At 42.2% G+C, this 19,285-nt stretch overlaps 1 protein-coding gene across 1 annotated transcript in view; it reads left to right on the top strand.

Annotated features, from left to right (window-relative positions):
* The window catches only part of ipo11 (importin 11), a gene marked incomplete at its 5' end in the record, with an annotated part of 149,279 nt that overhangs the window by 53,959 nt on the left and 76,035 nt on the right, over window positions 1-19,285 (top strand). Inside the window, 1 exon segment of the mRNA XM_045212406.1 lies at window positions 13,006-13,166. Within this exon segment, the coding sequence (XP_045068341.1) occupies window positions 13,006-13,166 (161 nt within the window).

A 19,285-nucleotide genomic window follows, 5' to 3' on the forward strand; every position in this document is an offset into this window, starting at 1 on the left:
TTATACTGGTAACAAACTGAGATTAGGAGCACTACCTTTAAGAGTGTGCTCCTAATCTCAGTTCGTTACCTGTATAAAAGACACCTGGGAGCCAGAAATCTTTCTGATTGAGAGGGGTCAAATACTTATTTCCCTCATTAAATTGCAAATCAATTTATAACATTTTTGACATGTGTTTTTCTGGATTTTTTTGTTATTCTGTCTCTCACTGTTCAAATAATTCTACCATTAAAATTATAGACTGATCATGTCTTTGTCAGTGGGCAAATGTACAAAATCAGCAGGGGATCAAATACTTTTTTCCCCTCACTGTACATATATGGATGAGCGATGTCAGAGTGGCATGGACTAAGGTACAGTAAAATGCCACAGACTTTTTATCTCTAACTCCGCAGGTTACCAGAAAGTTTTCTGAGCAAATTATTTTATTTTTTATTGTTGGACATAAGACTGTAAAACACCAGCAAATCAGCTCCAAGTGGTTTTAACATTGGAAAGCTGTTCCAGAGTATTCCCACGCATAATAGAGATGTGATCGTATACAAATGTAAGCAAGGTTTGAGAGGATTGTTTTAGTCAAATATTATATCTGTTTGGGCTTCCTGCTATCAATGTGCAGTTTGCAAATTATTTTTAATTATGTTCCGGGCCGGTCCCCTGACCATCCACTCAACAAAAAATTGCCCGCAACTGAATCTAGTTCATGACCCCTGCTGAAATATGGATATAAAATTACTTTTACTGTAGCATAGAAAATAGATTTCTGCCGCTGTAGGCAGAATCATAACTTCTACTTATACAAACACAGTGTACTATACTGACTGTATCACATATTATGGCAATGCATTTCGAAATTGAAGGATGGATTGTGCTCGTTGGAGCGTGAAATCACTTGATGGGACACATGCCTGGACTGCTATAGGCCTAGAGTGTATCATGCTGGGAGCACATCTCTGGACCTGTGAGGATCATACTGCACTTATAATTGTTTATTTAGAAACAGTCTATATGGAGATTATCGTTCACATTCTCTCTCGCCTCTTTGCGTGGCCCTTTCTCGGTTCTCTCTTCTCTCTCCCCGCTTCTTCCTCTTCATTGTTTAATACCATAATTTCATCCATTAGTAGTTAGAAGGATCCTTATTCAGACAAACTTCCATCATCCTCCTCTAACACGTTCCCAGTGCATTCCAACGTTCCAAAGTGAATTTCCCTCTGTGAAAGGATTCTCAACGGAATTGAAAGGGAGCTTTATCAAAGCGTTCTATTAGTTTACTTGCACTTACTCCATTCTTCCATCCCTCAGGGAACAATTCAAACCTGTAGAAGTCTCATTTCTCACCTTAACCTTATCTGGCATTGTGCTGAAATAGAGATATTCACAGGATAATTTTCACCTGGGCACAACTTTTAGATTCCGTCTCTGTCAATGGCTAGTGTACGGTGAAATATCCAATAATTCATTTGAAGCATCTAGGCTACTTGAGTAAAGCAGCATTTTCTGCTCTGCATGTGACTCTCTTTTTTAAAGGCCCTGTCCAGTAAAAAAAAAAAAAAAAACGGTTTTCCTGTGTTTTATATACATGTATATTTCCACACTATGAGATTGGAATAATACTGTGAAAATGGCAATGCCCTTAAAGTGTCATCCTGTTTTGGTGGGATGGAGTTTTGGCCTAATTACTTAATAGACCAATAAGAAAGATAGTTTCAAACCTCTCTGCCAATAACTAGTTTTCAGTTTTCCCTCCCCACATGTATCTTTGCTAAGAAGCTATTTTTGTTTGTTTGTTTTCAATTAAAATGGTCAAAAATCACAGTAAGGTACTTAATTGTTAGCCAGAAATTATTTGATATTGAGAAAAAAAGAAAATGCTGCATTGGACCTTTAAACACTTTGGAATTAGCTCATTTGAAAGTAAATTCTTCTTTTTAGCTTCCAAACCGTTGCTGTTCCTACTACAACAAAGCAACTCGAACGCGATCGATATCCCAAGGGCCCATATCTGATTGTCTGCGAGTGGATTACCAGCCCAAATGCAAATGTGGAAAAAATGGGGAATCAGACAGACTTAAAACATTTAAGAAAAAACGTTCCTTACACACCACCTTGCTGATCAACGCCCAGTCACTGAGGGGGAAAGCGGATGAGCTGGATGACAGAGTCGTGGACAGTGAGGTGCAGCCTGCCGGCTTCACACTGGTCAGAGTGGACCGTGATCTGACTGCTACAAGGAAACATCACGGCGGGGTAGTCTGCCTGCTTGTCAGGGATCAGTGGTATAAATCAGTCCTGGTAAGAGGGCGACTTGGTACCCCCAACATCGAATTGCTTTCTGTGTCACTGCGACCCTACTATTTGCCCTGTGCGTTCCCCCAATTGTTTGTTACCGTTGTGTACATTCAAACAAAAGCTAATCTAGCAAAGGCATCAGAGATTATTTATAATCTGTCACAGAAACTGGACTCCATCTCCTCTGACACACCCACATTTATTTTAGGGGATTTTAGAAACTGCACGTTGCGCAAGGTCCTGTTCACATACCACCATAATGTGAAATGCCATGCGAGGAAAATAGGACTCTTGATTTGTGCCATGGGACAATACCAAATGCTTTCTCTGCCACCACCAAACCTTCCCTGGGGACATCAGACCACAATGTTGTGTACCTCCAGCCAACCTTCTATCGGTTCCTGGAAAGGGAGAAACCTACAGTTAAAACGAGACCAGTATCACTCGTCTCCAAGGGTGTTTTGATTTGTACTATGTGGGAGTTATTTGAGGACAGCCGCTCTGCTCTTAATGAACTCACAGATGTTGTTTCAGACTATGTAAACTTCTGTGTTGAGTCAGTTGTGCCTACCAAGACCTGTAACATCTTCCCTAGGTATCAAAACATCTAAAATCACTACTTAATTGGAAGAAGGCAGTTTATGCTGAGGGTGATTAGACAGGCTTTAAGAGATGTACAACGTGAGATTTAAAGTCTGATACTGGTGGACAAGGAGGCAAACAAGCAAAGGGTGGAGAGGATCCTCTCCTCAGGAAACTCAAGGTGGCCTGGCAAGGGATACAATCCATGGCTAGTGACCCACACAGGCAGGGGAAAAGACAGTGCTGACCTTGGGAGACATTAGGGGCAGAACATTGCTAATGAACTGAAGGTTTTGACATGGGATTTGGTGCCCTCTAGATGTCTATAGACCATGTTGTGGAGAGTAAGAATGGCATCATCAACTCCTCTGCTGGGCTGATTAGGCAAACTGAAAGGGGTTGAGGAACTGCTGGGTGGCACCGAAGATATGACTTTAAAACAATTTTCTCAACGCATTTCATTACTAAGGATGTCAAGGCAACAGGGCAGTAGTCATTCAGCACAAAGGGATTAGATGCTTTAGCAATGGGTATAGTTGAGTTTTTCCACGACACTGGCACATGTTGCTGGTCGAGGGTGATTGAATATATTTTTTTTGTCATTGATCTACACTAAACACTCCATAATTTGAAAGCGAAAAGCAAATTCTACAAATTTGGCAAATTAATAAAAACAAACTCAAATATAGTCGTTGCATAAGTATTCACCCCCTTTGTTTAGGCAAGCCTAAATTAGTTCAGGAGTAAAATTTGGCTAATCACATTAAGTTACATGGACTCTGTTTGAAATAATAGGAGTTGACTTGGTTTTTGAATGACTACCCCTTCCTCTGTCCCCCATACATACAATATCTGTAAGGTCTCTCAGTCAAGTATTGAATTTAAAGCACAGATTCAACTACGAAGACCAGCGAACTTTTCAAAAGCCTCATAAAGAAGAGCAGTGATGGGTAGATGGGTAACAATAACAAATCAGACATTGAATATCACTTTAAGCATGGTTGTTAATAATTACACTGCATTCGGAAGGTTTTCAGACCCCTAGACTTTCCAAATGTTGTTACATTACAGCCTTATTCTAAAATTAATTAAATTGTATTTTTCGCCTCTCATCAATCTACATACAATACCCCATAATGACAAAGCAAAATCAGTTTTTTTGAAATTGTAGCTAATTTGTATATTAAAAAAATAACTATCACATTTACGTAAGTGTTCAGATCCTTTACTCAGTACTTTGTTGAAGCACCTTTGGCAGCGATTACAGCCTCAAGTCTTCTTGGGTATGACGCTACAAGCTTGGCACACCTGTATTTGCGAGCTTCTCTCATTCTTCTCTGCAGATCCTCTCAAACTCTGTCAGGTTGGATGGGGAGCGTCGCTGCACAGCTGTTTTCACGTCTCTCCAGAGATGTTCGATCGAGTTCAAGTCCCGGCTCTGGCTGGGCCACTCAAGGACATTGAGACTTGTCCCAAAGCCACTCCTGCATTGTCTTGGCTGTGTACTTTGGGTCGTTGTCCTGTTGGAAGGTGAACCTTCGCCCCCAGTCTGAGGTCCTGAGGGCTCTGGAGCAGGTTTTTATCAATGATCTCTCTGTACTTTGCTCCTTTCATCTTTCCCTCGATCCAGACTAGTCTCACAGTCCCTGCCACTGAAAAACATCCCCACAGCATGATGCTGCCACCACCATGCTTCACCATAGGGATGGTGCCAGGTTTCCTCCAGACGACGCTTGATATTCAGGCCAAAGAGTTCAATCTTGGTTTCATCAGACCAGAGAATCTTATTTCTCATGGTCTGAGAGTCCTTTAGGTGCCTTTTGGCAAACTCCAAGTGGGCTCTCATGTGCCTTTTACTGAGGAGTGGCTTCCATCTGGCCACTCTACCATAAAGGCCTAATTGGTGGAGTGCTGCAGAGATGGTTGTCCTTCTGGAAGGTTCTCCCTTTGGGTTCTTAGTCACCTCCCTGATCAAGGCCCTTATACCCTGATTGCTCAGTTTGGCCAGGCGGCCAGCTCTAAGAAGAGTCTTGATGGTTCCGAACTTCTCCCATTTAGGAATGATGGAGGCCACTGTGTTCTTGGGGACCTTCAATGCTGCAGACATTTTATGGTACCCTTCCCCAGATCTGTGCCTCGACACAATCTTGTCTCGGAGCTCTACGGACAATTCCTTGGCTTGGTTTTTGCTCTGAAATACACTATCAACTGTGGGACCTTATTGATTTATATATATACATATATATATATGTGTATATATATGTGTGTATATATATATATATATATATATATATGTTTGTGTGCCTTTCCAGATCATGTCAAATCAGTTGAATTTACCACAGGTGGACTCCAATGAAGTTGTAGAAACATCTCAAGGATGATCAATGGAAATAGGATGCACCTGAGCTCAATTTTGAGTCTCATAGCAAAGGGTCTGAATACTTATGTAAATTAGCTATTTCTGTTTATTATTTGTAATACATTTGCGAACATTTCTACAAACCTGTTTTCACTTTGTCATTATGGGTTATTGTGTGTAGATTAAGGAGTTTTATATTTATTTAATCCATTTTAGAATAAGGCTGTAAAGTAGCAAAATGTGGAAGAAGGGAAGGGGTCTGAATACTTTCCAAATGCGCTGTATGCTGTGGATGATGTATTAAACCAACCAGACGCATCAAAGATGGTCGTCCTTCTGAACTAAGCTGCAGGACAGGAAAGAAACTGCTCAGGGATGTCACCATGAGGTCATTGGTGATTTTAACATAGCTACGGAGTTCAATGGCTGTGATGGGAGAAAACTGAGGATGGATCAACAACATAGTAGTGACTCCACAATAATGTACTAAATGACAGAGAAGAATACAAATATAAAGACTAAAATATTTCCAAGACATGCGTCCTGTATGCAACAAGGCACTAAAGTTGTACTACGAAAAAACAAGGCAAAGGAATACACTTTTTGGCCTTAATGCAAACACAACACATCACTGAGTAACTGCCTCCTTATTTTCAAGCATGGTGGTGGTTGCATCATGGTATGGGTATGCTTGACTTCGGCAAAGACTAAAATAAACATGATGGAGCTAAGCATAGGCAAAACCTTTGAGGATAACCTGCTTCAGTCTGCTTTACACCAGCAACTGGGAGAGGAATTTACCTTTCAGCAGGAAAATAACATATTGCACAATCCAGGTGTGCAAAGCTCTTAGAGACTTACGCAAGAAGACTCACAGCTGTAATCACTGCCAAATGTGTTTCTAACATGAATTATACAACGGGTGGGTCTAATCCTGAATGCTGATTGATTAAAACCGCATTCCAGCCGATGTATATTCCACAAGTTACCACCGGTTAAATCTATGACGTTAAAATGCCTATTTACTCTGTTCCATCTGACTGTGCAATCCACTGTCTCATCAGCCCAGCCAGGCAATTTATTAGCTTGATCTCCACTATAAAAAGCATCTAGATATTTCTTTTAGACTAACATTTAGTTTTCAACAAAGGAGATTTGCATAAACCTTGGCGTCTGTCTCTCCGGCATTTACAACATTGTTTCAATATTCAAATTCGACCTCCAGCTGTCCCATAGTAATGAACGTGTCGGGACGAGACAGACAGGCAGCGCTTCTCAGCCAGTCGAAATCATGCATCAGCTGGCATAATTTTTATGGAACTATACAAAGAAATGTCAATTGAAAACAGGTAAAACGAAACGTTTGCAGTCTTTCCAGCTTCAGTTTGAAGTGAGTGTTAGCTGTGTTGTTGGCTAGCTCCTGTGAACAACAGTGTGTCCTGACGAGTGAGCATATTTTCTATGCCAGGCAAAATCACGCCTCATTAGCTCATTGTTATGGATGTATCCAAATAAATGTCACTAGAAAACCGCTTGAACAAATGCCAATGAGGACACTTTGCTGTTATTCTGGCTGCACTTTTTGACGTGACTGTAAGTTAGCCGTAGTTGGCTAGCTACCAAGCAAGGGATAAGAACGTTGCCAGCCAGTATGGCAATAGAACATTTCGAACGAACGACTGGGTCGCGTCCATAGATACAAAATAAAAAGACTGAACAACTGGGTCATGTCTCTGGCAACTGAACCGATAGAACGAATGACCAGCCGGCTTGGGTAGCAACCCTCGATTTGTTTAGGGACTATATTTTGTGGAAGACTGAAATAGTATGAATAAATTCATCAAAATAAGGTAATCTTTTTTATTTATTTGATATCCAATTGGTATGTTCCATCGCTGCAACTCCCGTACGGACTCAGGAGAGGCAAAGGTTCTGAGTCATGCGTCCTCCGAAACACGACCCTGCCAAGCCGCACTGCTTCTTGACACACTGCTCGCTACACCCGGAAGCCAGCCGCACCAATGTGTCGGAGGAAGTCAGCGTGAATGCGCCCGGCCTGTCACAAGGAGTCGCGAGAGCGTGATGGGACAAGGACATCCCAGCTGGCCAAACCCTCCACTAACCTGGATGACGTTGGGCCAATTGTGCGCTGCCTCATGTGTCTCCCTGTCGCTGCCGGCTGCGACACAGCCTGGGATCGAACCCGGGTCTGTAGTGACGCCTCAAGCACTGCGATGTGGTGCCCTAGACCGCTGCGCCACTCGGGAGGCCCAAAATAATGTTTTTAATTAAAATATGTCAATCTTTATTTTGATATGTTGGTAACCCGTTGTATTAAAGTGATAATCCCCTCGAAGCCGGTATTTTGAGGATATATTGGCACGGTTTGCCGATTTAGTCTCGGTCCTAACAACACCCATGCCAATATATCCTCCAAACACCGGCTTCTTGGGCATTATCACTTAATTGACTCGGGGGTGAAAACGTATCAAATCTAGGTATATTAGTGTCTTTTTTTAATGTTAGAATTTTTATTCCACTTTGACATTTAATGTTTTGTGTAGATTGTGACAAATAATTAAATCAATTTTAATCCCAATGGGTGGGTCTGGGCCCACCTGTGCCTACGTCCCTGCAACGACGGCACTGCTTGAAAAATAGCCAGACCCACCCACTCAGATTGTGAAAAAAATAAACAAACGCTCTTTACTTGTCATTGTTCCAAATGTGACATTATTTGTATTTTTACCTAAACATGCAAACATCATTAGATATCATTCATAGCAAGCAGTGCAAATTGGTTGTTGATCATTGCTAGACAGCCATTTTCAAGTCTTGCCATAGATTTTCAAGCAGATTTAAGTCAAAACTGTAACTTGGCCACTCAGAAACATGTAATATCGTCTTGGTAAGCAACTCCAGTGTATATTTAGTGTCTGTTGGAAAGCAGACTGAACCAGCTTTTCCTCTATGATTTTGCTTGTGCTTAGCTCTATTCCGTTTCGATTTTATCCCCCCAAAAAACTCCCTAGTCCTTGCCGATGACAAGCATATCCATAACATGATTCAGCCACCACCATGCTTGAAAATATGAACAGTGGGTACTCCGTGATGTGTTGGATTTGCCCCAAACATGATGCTTTGTATCCAGGACATAAAGTTAATTTATTTGCCCCTATTTTTGCAGTTTAATTTAGTGCCTTATTGCAAACAGGATGCATGTTTTGGAATATTTGTATTCTGTACATCCTTCCTTTTCACGTTGTCATTTTAGGTTATTATTGTGGAGTAACTACAATGTTTATCCATCCTCAGTTTTCTCCTATCACAGCCATTAAACTCTGTAACTGTTTTAAAGTCACCATTGGCCTCATGGTGAAATTCCTGAGCAGTTTCCTTCCTCTCCGGCAACTGAGTAAGGAAGGACGCCTGTATCTTTGTATTGACTGGTTGTGTTGATGCACCATCCAAATGTAATTAATAACTTTGCCATGCTCCAATGGATATTCAATGTCTACTTTTTTATTTTTTTACACATCTACCAATAGGTGCCCTTCTTTGCAGGCATTGGAAAACCTCCCTGGTCTTTGTGGTCCTCTGTAGCTCAATTGGTAGAGCATGACGCTTGTAACGCCAGGGTAGTGGGTTCGATCCCCGGGACCACCCATACGTAAAAATGTATGCACACATGACTGTAAGTCGCTTTGGATAAAAGCGTCTGCTAAATGGCATATTATTATTTGTGGCTGAATCTGTGTTTGAAATTCACTGCTCGATTGAGGGACCTTACAGATAATTGTATGTGTGGGGCACAGAGAGGAGGTAGTCTTTCAAAATCATGTTAAACACTGTTTTTGTCCATGCAACTTCTTGTGACTTTTTAAGCACATTTGTACGCTTGAACTTAATTCCACTTTGACATTATGGGGTATTGTGTGTAGGCCAGTGACACAAATCTTAATTTAATCAATTTACAATTCCGGCTGTAACACAACAAAATGTTAAATTCAAGGTTTGTGAATACTTTCTGAAGACACTTTAAATATTCATGAAGCTAGCAGGGTTGAGATGCCTTGCATACATTATCATTAACTACCTGTGCAGATGCTATTAAATATATTGCCCACATTAACAGCCTGTGCATAGCCCGCGAGCCCATTCAAACCAGTCCTGGGGAGGTTTGAGTTCAAAACAAACGATTGGGATATTTATTATTATTATTATTATTATTATTATTATTATTATTATTATTTTATTTTAAATACAAACAACTGCCTTTTTTCTGGCCCGCAACTAGCTTTTGACAAACAAATCTGTCTGAAAAAAAATCTGTGCGGCCCTCCGCTGAATTTTGAAATCCCGATTGGTCACATACACTACGAATGCACATCGCATACATTACTACCATTTATTACTTGTAGCTTGAATGGGAATGAGCATCGGATGCAATGGCAATATATCTGATTTTAGTCAGGACTTTTACCCCTCTCTCTTACAGGACATGTAGGATTTGTATATTCACATATCAATTTCCGTTTTTATCCAGGTTAGAAGTGCATTTTGTCTGTCGCTCACTGCTTTGAGAATAGAGGTAGTCCACTAGCTCAGAGCTAGTAGAAGATTAAACTGGACTATACTACACCTCTGTAAGAGAGAGTCAGAGAAGTAGGCTAATGCATCCAACAACAATCACCTACAAAGTGCAGGGGAGGTTAATTTCTTAGTTAATTCACCTCATGACGCCTAGCAACAAGGGCGCATCCAATTTGTTGCGATTATTTTCCTCCTTCCGGTCCATTCACAAATGAGCAAAATGTCGTTAAATACAAATATTTGTCATAACTATTAAATAACGTGCACAGAATTTGAAATATATGTTCACTCATAAATCCCTTTCATACACAGACCAATATCCCACTATATTACCATGCCTACTGATATGTATGAAAGGGGTATACTGCAAGAAAGGGGATTTTTGAAAGGGGTTCATACAAACATTGCCTTATATTTTTTTAGGTAACATACCAGGTCTTCTGTCTGAAATTGGTAATAGAGAATGTCTGGCGGTGTTAGCTTTGTGGCACAAAAATATCCTAATGTTATATACGTTAGAGAGGACAAATTATGGGAAGGGAGAGGAGCGGGAGGGGATTTGAAAGGGTAAGGTGTGTGTGTGTGTTTCTGGGGATGGAAGCAGACTGCTATTCCAGACGTTAGGAGCGGTAACCCTGCCACTTCATATTACTATTAGACACAAGCTTCCTCTGTGTTTGTGTGTGTGTGTTGGTGGGGTTTGGATCAGCCACCATGACACTCCACATCACTGTTAAATTGAGCTCCTCGCGGCCATCTAGGAAGAGTTTGCTGACATACGCACACACACCAGTATGGCTCTGTGGCTGTGGTCAGTTTAGTTATTGCACATCTATGGAAGGAAACCCTGTCAAAAGCAGCTTTTATAAGCCCACAGTGAGTCACATGATAAACAACAGGGTTACAGTAGCTATGTTCCATAATGATTAGTAAAGGTTCGTCATTAATCCCTTCATCATGTATTTCTCATTTACATGTTAGCTCCCTAGTGGGTTGAATTGTATCAGGGAGTAGCTAGGTTCCATAATGATTAGTAAAGGTTCAACGTTAATCCCTTCATGTATTTTACATTTTAGTTCCCTAGTGGCTTGAATAAATTTTTAAAAATGCAGATTTCCGTATACATTTAAATGAGATGTATTGATTGCTTTGTTGTATAGCTTTCTACTTTGCCTCAATGTTCTTTCGTTTTCTCCTTCTCTGTGGTGAGATGTAGATTCTCTTCATAGGATTAAGGCTCCTAGTGTCCGTCCCAATAGGCACCCTATTCCCTATAAATGCACTACTTTATACTGGGACTCAACCCAGTTCTACTATACCTTTCTGGGCAGATTAACACTAAGGGGTGAACAGAGTAAAAAAAGAAATTGAGACATAAAAATAAGATTGTTGGTGATTAGACAAGTTTGTTACACATCATTTATCAGCACTAATAATCCAGAAATACAAACACACAGCTAGAGTCTCTACCTCTTGATGGATTGTTTGCTTCAATCACTGAACTGCAAAACTCCATTACTAATCAGGTACAGTGGCTTGCGAAAGTATTCATCCCCCTTGGCATCTTTCCTATTTTGTTGCCTGACAACCTGGAATTAAAATTGATTTTTTTGGGGGGGTTTGTATCATTTTGATTTATACAACATGCCTACCGCTTTGAAAATGCAAAATATTTTGGGGGGTGAAACAAACAAGAAATAAGACTAAACCCCCCCCCCCAAGCAACCTTTTGCAGCAATTACAGCTGCAAGTCTCTTGGGGTATGTCTCTATAAGCTTGGCACATCTAGCCACTGGGATTTTTGCCCATTCTTCAAGGCAAAACTGCTTTGAGTCATACCACAGATTCTCAATTGGATTGAGGTCTGGGCTTTGACTAGTCCATTCCAAGACATTTTCATGTTTCCCCTTAAACCACTCGATTGTTGCTTTAGCAGTATGCTTAGGGTCATTGTCCTGCTGGAAGGTGAACCTCCGTCCCAGTCTCAAATCTCTGGAATACTGAAACAGGTTTCCCTCAAGAATTTCCCTGTATTTAGCGCCATCCATCATTCCTTCAATTTTGACCAGTTTCCCAGTCCCCTTGCCTGGTCTGTGAGTTTTGGTGGGCGGCCCTCTCTTGGCAGGTTTGTTGTGGTGCCAAATTCTTTCAATTGTTTTATAATGGATTTGGCTTGCTTGGTGGTGCCCCTTGCTTGGTGGTGCCCCTTGCTTAGTGGTGTTGCAGTCTCTGGGGCCTTTCAGAACAGGTGTGTGTATATACTGAGATAATGTGACAGATCATGTGACACTTAGATTGCACACAGGTGGACTTAATTTAACTAATTATTTGACTTCTGAAGGTAATTGGTTGCACCAGATCTTATTTAGGGGCTTCATAGCAAAGGGGGTGAATACATATGCACGCACCACTTTTCCGTTATTTTTTTCACTTCACCAATTTGGACTATTTTGTGTATGTCCGTTACATGAAATCCAAATAAAAATCCATTTAAATTGCAGGTTATAATGCAACAAAATAGGAAAAACGCCAAGGGGGATGAATACTTTTGTAAGGCACTGTAGACGTGGGAAAACACCAGGGACTCAGGCCTAACGGCTATATATCACTCCAGGAGTGATTCAATGCTAATAATACAGAGAGATGTTAGTTATGCTGCAAATGTAAGTAGAGGGTGAGTTTGAATAATTTAGATGTTATGTTGGAGAATGTATTTATCATATTAACCCCCATGGTGCTGTAGTTAGGTAGGCTTGTAGGAGTGTGTTGTTTTGCTAGACTTAGCAACAGATATTTTATTTGGATTTATTTAACCTTTATTTAACCAGGAAGGTTTGAGTTTATCCAAGTGCTCTTGACTAATGTTGTATCGTGGACTGCATGACGGCTTAGTTTGTTCAAGCCCTTAGCTGTTCAAAATGTGCTCGTGAGTCAAAGCATTGACTCACCATATCACTTGGTTCATAGCACTGAAACATCCATCTTGGCAGTGGATGTTGATATTCCCTGGGCCTGCTGAGGGGTGGCTTCCTCAAGGGCATCCATCCCTTAGTGCCAGGCCAGCCTCTTACTGCCTGGTGAGATAGGACCTTGGCACACTGTAAAGCTCACAAAGAGTAGGAGTTTGTCTGGCTCATCTCTCCCTCCCTCTAATGTGATGATGTGTTTGTCTGTTTCAGAGCTGAGCTCAGAGAACCTGAGGACATGCCTCCAGATAGTCAACGCCTACATCTACCTGTCAGCTACTGACTTCCTACAGAACTATGCTGAGGGCCTGTGCAGATCCTTCTGTAATCTACTCAAAGATATCACCAATGAGGGACAAGTCCAAGTGTTGAAGGTAGTGTGTGTGTGTGTGTGTCGGTGCGTGTGTGCCCGCGCTTGCACCCTTTTGTACAATTGTTTACCTTCTGTTTTATCGATGCGCCGGTCGGCTTTAGGAATTTAATCATTGTCACTCTGAGAATTGTATTTCTGGGAAAACTCCACTACTAACTCGAATATGCTGAGCCCAAAGAGGGAGAGGAGGGGGTGCGAGAAGTGCGTGCTCTAGAGTAGGGTTTCTGAAACTCGGTCCTGGGGCCCCCCCTGGGTACACGTTTTGGTTTTTGCCCTAGCACTACACAGCTGATTCAAATAATAAGCTTGATGAAGAGTTGGTTATTTGAATTAGGTGTGTAGTGCTAGGGCAAAAATCTAAATGTGCACCCCAGGGGGGGCAGGACCAAGTTTGGGAAACCCTGCTCTAGAGGGAAAGAGATTTGCGGTTCTTGCATCCATTCTGTGGTCCCTGCATCCCTCTCTTCCCCAATACAGTACGGGGCTGGAGTGGAGCAGGTCGAGAGCTTGTCCACATCACTAAGGAATTATCATGGTCCACACACACCAACACAGTCCTGAAGAAGGCACGACAGTGCCTCTTCCCCCTTAGGAGGCTGAGAAGATATGGCATGGGCCCTAAGATCCTCAAAAAGTTATATAGCTGCACCTTTGAGAGCATCTCAAAGGCGCTCTCATACCAAGCATCACAGCTTGGTATGGCAACTGCTTGGCATCCGACCGCAAGGCGATACAGAGGGTAGTGCGTACAGCCCAGTACATCACTGGGGCCAAGCTTCCTGCCATCCAGGTCCTCTATACCAGGCGGTGTCAGAGGAAGGCCCTAAATATTGTCAGCTACTCCAGCCACCCCAGTTATAGACTGTTCTCTCTGTTACCACAAGGCAAGCGGTACCGATGCACCAAGTCTGGAACCAACAGGACCCTGAACAGCTTGTACCCTCAAGCTATAAGTTAAATAGTTAACCAATAGCTACCCGGACAATCTGAATTGACTCTTTTTGCATTAACTCTTTTGTTTATTCACAGACTCTGCTGCTACTGTTAATTATCTATCTTGTTGCCTAGTCACTTTATCCCTGCCTATATGTACATATCTACCTCAATTACATCGTACCCCTGCACATCGACTCTGTACTGGTACCCCGTTTATACAGCCAAGTTACTCATTGTGTATTTATTCCTTGTGTTATTATTTTCTCTTTCTTTTCTCTCTGCATTGTTGGGAAAGGCCCGTAAGTAAGCATCTCACTGTTAGTCTACACCTGTTGTTTACTAAGCATGTGACTAATACAATTTGATTTGATTTGGAGGCAGTATGAGCCAATGGTAGTGTACTGCACTAGTAACTGGGCAAGGTTATGGGGCTATATCAGCAGGCAGTTAACTCTGTACTCAAGTTCACACTAATAGCTGTGGATGAGGACTATGTTTGATTTCCTCTTGACATCTCGGTGGGCCAAAGACTAAATAGGACCACATATTTTACAAAGAAACAAACAAATTAGTTCTATCTACATCTTTTCAGCACCGTTCCCCTACTCCTTGCCTCCCCCCACCCTGTGCGTCTGTCCATCAGTGTAACAGGGCAGTGAGGGGAAAATCCTCTCCCTGTACCAGGAGTCAGCCACCTGCTGTTTACGAAGCATGTGACAAATAACATTTGATTTGATTAAATCAAAGAGGAGGGAATAACAAGGCTGTGTGCTCTTTTAATACTGCATTGCTTTAGTGGTTCACCCTGATAGCTATCTCCCTCCCTACTTACCTCCGCTTTCTCGCTCTTTCTCTTTCCTTTGTCTCCCTCCTTCCCCTCTCCATATTTGCTTCCATCCATCCATCCCCCCCTCACTCTTTCCTGCTGGTAGGACATATTTGGACTCTCTACGTCTCCATCAGTGATCAGATGAGGCTGGTGAAGGGAGGATTGCTCATAGTAATGTCTGGAATGGAGAGAATTCAATGGTATCAAACATGGAAACCATGATACAAGTGTTTGATTCCATTTATTCCAATCTGTTCCAGCCATTACCATCAGCCCGTCTTCCGATTTAAAGTCCCACCAGATACCACTGGTCTCCATGTATACTGAACAAAAATGTAAATGCAACAATTTCAAAGATTTTACTGAGTTACAGTTCATATAAGGAAATCAGTCAATTGAAATAAATTCATTAGGCGCTAATCTGTGGATTTCACATGACTGGGCAAGGGCGCAGCCATGGGTGGGCCTGGGAGGGCATAGGACCACCCTTTTGGCAGCCTGGCCCACCCACTGGGGAGCCAGACCCAGCCAATCAGAATGAGTTTTTCCCCACAAAAGGGCTTTATTATAGACAGGAATAATGTGCAGCACCCCCTCAGACGATCCCGCAGGTGAAGAAGCTGGATGTGAAGGTCCTGGGCTGGCGTGGTTACACATGGTCTGCGGTTGTGAGGTCGGTTGGACGTACTGCCAAATTCTCTAAAACAACGTTGGAGGTGGCTTATGGTAGAGAAATGAACATTCAATTATCTGGCAACAGCTCTGGTGGAGATTCCTGCAGTCAGCATGCCAATTGTATGCTCCCTCAAACCTTAAGACATCTATGGCATTGTGTTGTGTGACAAAACTGCACATTTTATTGTCCCCAGCACAAGGTGCACCTGATCATGCTGTTTAATCAGCTTCTTGATATGCCACACCTGTCAGGTGGATAGATTCTTGGCAAAGGAGAAATGCTCACTAACAGGGATGTAAACAAATTTGTCCACAAAATTTGAGAGACATTTTGTGAGTATGGAACATTTCTGGGCCCTTATCTCTGCTCATGAAACATGGGACCAACACTTTACGTGTTGGTTTTATATTTTTGTTCTGTACATATTTTATGGTGATCTAGTTTCTAAGTGATTGATGTGGTGTTCAGAGCTGCTGTCGCTTGTTAAGTGGGTTTAGGAGGCTGACGAGAACAGAATGTGAGGGGAGGATTAGAGGGAAGAAGAGAGAGTAGGAGAGGGATAAAGGGTGAGATGAGGTGGAGATGTGTACAGACTTTCGTCAGCACTGTCGATTTGGGAGTCACGCCCCTAGGAGCAACAGAGGAGAGTGGGAGGGAAGGAGGGAGTGAGAGGAGGGGAAGGGTGGTGTGTGGTGGGCTCTGAGGGGCAGAGTTGTGAGTGTCTGTGTTTTTTCTGTGGGGACAGTGTCAGCCACTTGCCTCCCTGTTGAAGAGGATGACTGAGGAGAGAAAGCAGCTCAAGTCTGCGTTGCCAGTGTGACCGACAGAGAGAGGCTGAGGCACAGTGCTGCTGTGTCCCGCTGGCCCCTGAGAGAGAGGGAGAAAGCAGTAGAAAGTAATGGGGAGAGGAAGTGGGGGTGAGAGAGAGTAAAAGAGAGAAAGTCGGGGAGAGGGAGATTTAGAGAACATGAGCGAGAAAGACATAAGACTTCTGTTCCTCAGTCTCTGTGTCAGATTACAGCCACCTGTTTGAATCCACTGCCATCTTGGACCTAGATTGTGGAACCAGACAATGCTTGGATTCAGAAGAAGGCCCACATATTTCTGTCTTACCTAAGTTTGTTGCCTCAGTGGCCATTTGGCAATAGAGTGGGAGTGAAGAGAGACAAGGTAGCACCTGTCCAGTAAACATTTTTTATTGAGTGTGTGGATAGTTCTAGATTAAAAATGTTTTAAAATGTATGAAGCACAGTACTATTCTGTGAAAAGCTTCTCTCTCTCCCTCCCCTCCTTTTTCTCACACTCCCTCCATTCCCCATATGTCCTTCATCAAGCACTATAACAAGCCATTACACTGAGTCTACAAAACACTGCTCTTTCCATGACATACGGACAATGTGAATCCAGGTGAAAGCTATGATCCGTTATTGATGTCACTTGTTAAATCCATTTCAATCAGTGTAGATGATTAAAGAAGGATTCTTAAGCCTTGAGACAATTATGACATGGATTGTGTATGTGTGCCATTCAGAGGGTGAATGGGCAAGACAAAATATTTAAGTGCCTTTGAACAGGGTATGGTAGTTGGTGCCAGGCGCACCGGTTTGTGTCAAGAACTGTAATGCTGCTGGGTTTTTCACACTCAACAGTTTTCCTGTGTGTATCAAGAATGGTCCACCACCCAAAGGACTTTCAGCCAACTTGACACAACTGTGGAAATGCATTGGAGTCAGCATGGGCCAGCATCCCTGTGGAAAGCTTTCGACACCTTGTAGAGTCCATGCCCCGACGAATTGAGGCTGTTCTGAGGGCAAAAGGGGGTGCAACTAAATATTAGAAAGGTGTTCCTAATGTTTTGTAAACTCTGTATATTTACGTAGAAGAGCTGGGATGTCTGAGTGGGATATGCAAAAACTCTTCCAATTCACACATGCATATTAATACACACTTATAAATGTGTGAAATAAGACAAATATAAGCACCTACCAAATTATTATTACACATACACACACCAGTGGAGGCTCCTCAGAGGAGGATGGGGAGGACCATCCTCCGTGAATATAAAAAATAGTGAAACATAATGAATATATTCACGTCTCCAAATTATTTATAAAAACACACTGTTTTTACAATGGTCTACAGTACCCTCAACAGCATTCTCAACAGCACTCTGTAGGGTACACCATGGTGTATCCGGAGAAAAGCTAGTTTCCATCCTCCTCTGGGTACATTGACTTCAATAAAAACCATGGTTCTCAGCCCTTTCCATAGACTTACACATTAATTGACAACTTCCAGAGGACATCCTCCAACCTATCAGAGCTCTTGCAGCATGAACTGACAGGTTGTCCACCCAATCAAAGGATCAGAGAATGAGTCTAGTACTGAAAGCATAAGCTAAAGCTAGCTAGCACTGCAGTGCATAAAATGTGGTGAGTAGTTGACTCAGATAAAGGCAATAGAGCAGAGCTAGCTATATTTGTTTTTTGTTTTTTTACTTTCACTTACTTAGCTTTCGAATGCAGCTAGCTAGTTTAGCCTACTCAAACACCCAGCTTAAACAGAGAGGGATGCTATGTTAGCTAGCTGGCTATGGCTATCCAACAATGGAACTTTTCAAGTCAAGTTAAGCTTTTGGTTTTATTAATTTGCCACTGGGCCTGCATGTGTAACTGCTAAACTGCTTGCATGCTCACTGCATGATTGTAGTGGGTTTACTAATGCATTAGTTCTAGTAGCTATGTTGACTATGACGTTAGCTAATATGGTGACAACGATGTAGGCTGTGTGTAGCGGTTAGCAGTTATGATAATAAGGTTTTTGCCAGGTCACAGACAGCAGATGTGTTGGACACTGAAGTCCACAAGCGAAGGGAAAAGGTGTGAGGAGGAGAGTGCGTAGATGTTAGAAGGAATTAACGAGCAAAGTGATCATGCTGTTTGTATGTGGCTGCTATGAAAGTGAACTGTGTTTGTGTGTGACCAGGGGTGTATTCAATCCGGCGATTTATGTTGAATAAAGTTTCTTAAACGGAAGCAAATGAAATGAAACGGGGATAAACATACCTAAATTGGTCCAATAGAAACTCTCTTTTGCAACTGTTGGACTAATGATTACACCCTAGATCAGCTCGCTGCAGGCAAGAGTGTGCAAGGCGTTATTGATCTTTCTCTTGACCTGTGCACCTACGTGGTAAACTTTAATTCATAGGCTAGGTTTTAGCAACCTCATGATGGGAATAGGATAAATGAGTATCATGTAGTAACCTAAACCTATCGATGTTACATTAAGCTGAGTGAATGGAATATGAGTGACAGTCATCCAATATGCTGTCATAGAAATAAGGCCCATAAAAAAAAAATATCGTTCTCCCTCATCTTAAACAGCACTGGCCGCCACAGTCACACACCCACACACCATTTCGGAGGGAGGGTAGGGTAGCTACAGGAAGTGACTCTTAGTGACTCTAATTAACTTGTTACTCCTCCAGTGCGGTTGTCGCTAGCAACAGAGCAAAGAGGTGACGCCTCTCGCTGCTAATTGACACACAAATTGATAAACAGAGACGCTGCTGTGTTTTTCTCAGTAAATGAGGGGAACTGAGGCAACAGATTGAGGTCAGAGACATATTTATAAATATGTCTAAATACAGTGGGGGAAAAAAGTATTTAGTCAGCCA

This window comes from Coregonus clupeaformis, unplaced genomic scaffold (genome assembly GCF_020615455.1).
Source record: "Coregonus clupeaformis isolate EN_2021a unplaced genomic scaffold, ASM2061545v1 scaf0011, whole genome shotgun sequence".
NCBI lineage: Eukaryota > Metazoa > Chordata > Actinopteri > Salmoniformes > Salmonidae > Coregonus > Coregonus clupeaformis.